The sequence below is a fragment of the Eucyclogobius newberryi genome, unplaced genomic scaffold (genome assembly GCF_026437365.1).
Source record: "Eucyclogobius newberryi isolate DKJ021-1_F unplaced genomic scaffold, fEucNew1.0.hap1 SCAF_5, whole genome shotgun sequence".
Classification (NCBI taxonomy): Eukaryota; Metazoa; Chordata; class Actinopteri; order Gobiiformes; family Gobiidae; genus Eucyclogobius; species Eucyclogobius newberryi.
The window spans coordinates 28461949-28468016 of record NW_027316167.1 but is presented as its reverse complement, the minus strand read 5'-3'; the positions used below and the strand labels follow the sequence as shown (position 1 = coordinate 28468016).

At 44.8% G+C, this 6068-nt stretch overlaps 1 protein-coding gene across 1 annotated transcript in view; it reads left to right on the top strand.

Annotated features, from left to right (window-relative positions):
• Window positions 1-4885: 4885 nt before the first annotated feature.
• Window positions 4886-6068, top strand: part of tdp1 (tyrosyl-DNA phosphodiesterase 1) — a 6175-nt gene continuing 4992 nt past the window's right edge. Inside the window, exons 1-2 of the mRNA XM_072465605.1 lie at window positions 4886-4985; window positions 5444-6030. Of these exons, the coding sequence (XP_072321706.1) occupies window positions 5445-6030 (586 nt within the window). The 5' untranslated portion in view covers window positions 4886-4985; window position 5444. The remainder of the gene's footprint in view (window positions 4986-5443; window positions 6031-6068) is intronic.

Here is a 6068-nt window from a genome sequence, read left to right as displayed (position 1 = left end):
CCTACTGGACGGACATGTTGCTAAAGGAGTTTGTCACAGTGTTTCTGGCGCGCCCCCCTTCGGGGATAAAATAATAATAATAAATATAGCCGCAAGCGGCAATGATCGGCCCTCGCCACGCCGCCGCCACACCGCCGCCACGCCGCAAGAGGAGGGGGCGCTAACGCGCCCCAATTGTCCTTTTATCACGCCTACTGCTGAATCTGTGACGCTGTCACATGTTCTCCCCTTTGTTTTACCATCAAAAAGCAATTTTATTTTGAATTCTTGGCAAAATGTGCGGCTTTGCCGCACAGACACCGTGACTCTTTGAATGAAAATGTGGATAACTTTTGATGGTCCTGAAGATGAGTCTCACCAAATTTCAGGTTAATAGGGCTGACGCCCTGGGAGGAGTTTGTGAAAGTCTAAAGTGTAAACATGTTCTGGCCCCATTGGAATAACATGGGAGGTTTCGGTCATCGTTACGGCAACGCCATAACAATTATGACATGGGTCTCATTGACTTTTTTGATGGGGATGCTAAAATTGAGTTGTGTGTCAAATTTCATATAATTTCGCAAAACTAAACATTTAACCTCCATATAAAATCTGTAGGGGGCGCTGTGGCGCCAAATGAATTTATTTCACTTCAAGTAGGTTTAGGGCAAAGAGTTTAACAACTGATTCTAATTTGACGCAATTCGGACTTTATCTGCGCAAACGGCAGAAATTTTAAATATGGGAGATTTCTGAAATTTTAGTTACAGTTTGCGGCTTCGCCGCACAGAGACCGTGAGAGGTATCAATGTAATTTGGATAACTTTTGATGTCCCACTCCTCAGTAGCATTTTCACCAAATTTCAGCTTTTTAGGGCCAACGCCCTGGGAGGAGTTCGTAAAAGTACGACGTTTGGAAAAACTCCGAAGTCATGTTTAGCCATTTTTGAAGTAATATGGCCGACATTTGGTTCGGGGGACGGCGTTGCCGTAATAATATTTTTTACTTCTCTTGTCACCATCTACCTCTGCGCCAAATTTCATGATTCTACGATCAGATTTTTTTTGGGTCATTTCCCATCTCTCAATGCATTTTTGGTACATTTGGTGGCGCTGACGCGCCAATTTTTTTTATTTTAGAAAAGGGAAATAGCCAGAATGTAGAGAGGCACGATTTTTAGAGGTGTGCAAATTTTTGTGACTTTTCGTCAATGTTCACTGGGTGAAAAATAGGGGGGTTGGTCCCGAGAAGAAGAAGAAAGAAAGAAAGAAAGAAAGAAAGAATAATATTCCGATGCGAAAACAATGTTTCCCATTTTTCAAATATCATAAACTATACATTTTCGGAAAGCGCTCGCGCTTTCCTACCTCATGGTGTGGGTCCCTGGTCACTGACGGGTACTTTCGATAATTTTGAGTGGGCTCCGCCCACTTTGTGTTTTTGGCCCTCTATACAGTAATAATGTTCAATTTTTGCATTACATGCTTATATGCACGGAACATGCAAGAGATGGGGAACGTATTCGTGAGCTACTTAGCGCAAATGAGTGCTTTATATGGGGATGACGACCGCTTCGCGGTCGTCATCCCAATGTAAAGTGCTCGTTTAGTGCGAACTTTTGCACGGGCTTCGCCCGTTTACAACGGTAATGTTCCATTTTCCTACAACTAATTAGTATGCACGGGGCGTGCATGAGTGGAGGAGTGCGTTAGTGAGTGTTTGGAAGTGGGCGAGCGCTTCGCGCTCGATTTCGTGCGCACTACGTGCGCACTTTCGCAGCCGTGCTTCGCACGGCCTTACGAGATTAATAGGCCTCTCGCCAGCTTGTGGCGCTCGGGCCTAATAAAAATAATAATATTTTTAGCAAAAACAATATAGCCGTTTCCACTATAACAACAAATTATACATCGTTTGAAAGCTCTAAGCCTTCCCGATGCCGCCATGGGGTGGAATCATCATTACGAGCGCTTACGCGCTCGTCACTCCCTATTCCGTCGGGATGCCCCGCCCACTCCCCATAGACTTCCATTGATTTGAGCAGATACAAGCATGGCCCATGCCTGCGGTATGGATTCTCGCGTACGGGACAATGCCAGGAGGGTTTTTGGAGGAATGCAGCGCTTCGCGCTGCTGTTGTCAACAATTAGTGAATGGGCTACGCCCATTCACTAATTGTTGACTATTTCTGTCATAGCAGGAGTAAGTATGCATGATCCATGCCTTCGGCATGGGCTAGTTCACTGTACTTGCCAGGGGCGACGGGGTACCAAACATGCGGGCTGCGCCCGCATGTTTGGTCAGACAGTTGCAACGCTGCCTTCGGCAGCGTTGCGGGAGCAATAGGCCCTCCGCCCTGCTGGGGCTCGGGCCTAATAAAAATAATAATATTTTTAGCAAAAACAATATAGCCGTTTCCACTATAACAACAAATTATACATCGTTTGAAAGCTCTAAGCCTTCCCCATGCCGCCATGGGGTGGAATCATCATTACGAGCGCTTACGCGCTCGTCACTCCCCATTCCGTCGGGATGCCCCGCCCACTCCCCATAGACTTCCATTGATTTGAGCAGATACAAGCATGGCCCATGCCTGCGGCATGGATTCTCGCGTACAGGACGATGCCAGGAGGGTTTTTGGAGGAATGCAGCGCTTCGCGCTGCTGTTGTCAACAATTTGTGAATGGGCTACGCCCATTCACAAATTGTTGACTATTTCTGTCATAGCAGGAGTAAGTATGCATGATCCATGCCTTCGGCATGGGCTAGTTCACTGTACTTGCCAGGGGCGACGGGGCACCAAACATGCGGGCTGCGCCCGCATGTTTGGTCAGACAGTTGCAACGCTGCCTTCGGCAGCGTTGCGGGAGCAATAGGCCCTCCGCCCTGCTGGGGCTCGGGCCTAATAATAATATTTTTAGCAAAAACAATATAGCCGTTTCCACTATAACAACAAATTATACATTGTTTGAAAGCTCTAAGCCTTCCCGATGCCGTCATGGGGTGGAATCATCATTACGAGCGCTTACGCGCTCGTCACTCCCTATTCTGTCGGGATGCCCCGCCCACTCCCCATAGACTTCCATTGATTTGAGCAGATACAAGCATGACCCATGCCTGCGGCATGGATTTTCGCGTACGGGACGATGCCAGGAGGGTTTTTGGAGGAATGCAGCGCTTCGCGCTGCTGTTGTCAACAATGAGTGAATGGGCTACGCCCATTCACTCATTGTTGACTATTTCTGTCATAGCAGGAGTAAGTATGCATGATCCATGCCTTCGGCATGGGCTAGTTCACTGTACTTGCCAGGGGCGACGGGGTACCAAACATGCGGGCTACGCCCGCATGTTTGGTCAGACAGTTTCAACGCTGCCGAAGGAGCAATAGGCCCTCCGCCCTGCTGGGGCTCTGGCCTAATAATATTCCGATGCGAAAACAATGTTTCCCATTTTTCAAATATCATAAACTATACATTTTCGGAAAGCGCTCGCGCTTTCCTACCTCATGGTGTGGGTCCCTGGTCACTGACGGGTACTTTCGTTAATTTTGAGTGGGCTCCGCCCACTTTGTGTTTTTGGCCCTCTATACAGTAATAATGTTCAATTTTTGCATTACATGCTTATATGCACGGAACATGCAAGAGATGGGGAACGTATTCGTGAGCTACTTAGGGCAAATGAGTGCTTTATATGGGGATGACGACCGCTAAAGTGCTCATTTAGTGCGCACTTTTGCACGGGCTTCGCCCGTTTACAACGGTAATGTTCCATTTTCCTACTACTAATTAGTCTGCACGGGGCGTGCGTGAGTGAAGGAGTGCATTAGTGAGTGTTGGGAAGTGGACGAGCGCTTCGCGCTCGATTTCGTGCGCACTACGTGCGCACTTTCGCAGCCGTGCTTCGCACGGCCTTACGAGATTAATAGGCCTCTCGCCAGCTTGTGGCGCTCGGGCCTAATAATAATAATACCCACGCCCCTCAGCCTCCGGGACATTGCAGAATTGCCCCTTCACTGCTGTAAATACTGCGTTTCAAGGAGAAGACGCATTCATATTACACTGTGGATCATTTTTGCCTCTGCGGGTCCACGACCGTCACACACAGACTGTCTCTTCTTCTTCTTCATCTTTGGTGTTTTATGGCGATTGGTATCTAAGTGTTACATTACCGTCACCCACTATAGTTGTATGTTAAACTTTAGACTTCGACACAGACAGGTGTGTGTTTAGGGCACAGGGGGAAGTGTTCTATTCTAAAGAATAAAGTCTGAAGAATGAAATCTAAAGTCTAAAGTCTAACATACAACTATAGTGGGTGACGGTAATGTAACACTTGGATACCAACCGCTATAAAACACCAAAGATGGGCGCGCCCCGCACTTTGAGAAACTCTGAACTACGGCCTTGGCAAATAATAAACAAAATCAATTAATTTGCAAGATGTGAATGCAAAACAAAAAAGAGGCATTATCTGTATGTCACCAGACAACATTCAATAAAATAAGCAAAATATGAAGCATCGTCTGTATGGAAAAAAAGGTCAGAGAAAAAAAAAAGCCTAGCAATGCATTACAAAATTGTAATATTATTTTTCCTATTTATTGTCAATAAACAATACCAGTCAAAAGTTTGAACAAATGTGTTTAATTATATGTTTTTTTTCTATATTTCTACAACTATTTACATTGCGGCCTCTCGCTGAAGGCATCAAAACTAGGAACGGACACTAACACTAAACTAAAAAACTGTGACATAATAATATAAAATGATTCAATTGTAGTCATCTGGACTCAGAACCCGATAATATAATACATCCATGCTCAGAACAGATAATATAATAATATAATAGATCCATGTTTGCGCATACATCCTCCGTAACACGTGGGGGCGATATTGAGCCAGCACAGAACAACAACAACACGAGAAGAGCCTCTGCCCGCGCTGTGTTCTGTTGTGTGCATGGATCTGAGCTGAGATTTTGTGCGCTTCATCGCAGCTTTTCTCCAAAAGTAGGTAACAGTTCAAAGTAAAAACTAATGCAAATAAGTTCCATCTATCTGCATGTGTTTTTGCACAATCTGCGCATTGCATCTTGCACTATAAAGATAGTGTAAAGTAAGTATTACAATGGGGTGCAATACTTATATCTGTTGATTTAACAATTATGTCAAATATTATTTTTTGGTCTTTGACACCCCATTGTCTCGCACACGTTTAGCTGTACAGTTTCTATATCCATGTTTAATGATATTTATGTCAAAATAATCCTACTAAAACTGAATTGCCCTTTTGGGAGGAAAAGTGATTCTGATTCTGAAAATGCAAGAAACAAACCAAAAATGTTGATGAAGATACTAAAATTACAACAAAGAATATGTTATATTACAAAACACAACTCTATATTAATTTGTTTTTAATATTTATTAAACATCTGAAATCCTCCTACCTGTGTGTTTTATTCTCTTAGTATGTCTCAAGACAGTAAACATGGCAAATGGAGCATCTCCAGCAGTGAAGATGAAGAGGAAGTCCTTCCTCCTTCTGGAACAACAACAAAAAGTGTCCCCTTGACGTCTCCATCTCCTCCTAAAACAGAGACACTTTCAGTCAAAGTAGAAGTCAAACCTGAACAATGTGACACATCTTCCACATCATTACTTGTTATTGGCTCCGAGGCCAGAACGTCAGCGACCTCAAACCAACTGAACCCTGTGAAGTATGAAACCAGTCCCTCTATGGCTGGAAAGAGGAAAAAAGAGGTTCCAGATGGGTCAGGGTGGGCTCTGTCCGATAGTGACGACGATGACGCTGACAATAAGAAGAAAACAGTCAACAATAATGTCCCAAAGAAAGAACCTTCTACGCCTCAAGCCAAAAAGCAGAAGACAGTAAATGAGCGTCCGCCCAGCCCTCACGGCCGAGTGTACTACATCGACGAGCCAGAGGACTTTTTTGAATGCACTATCCCCAGTCTAAACGACAACTACGGCTTTTATCTCAACAAAGTCACAGGGCTGGAGCAAAAGTACAACAACGGCGCTCTGCACATCAGGGGTGAGTGAACGTTTCAGCTTTACATCAATAATCAAGCA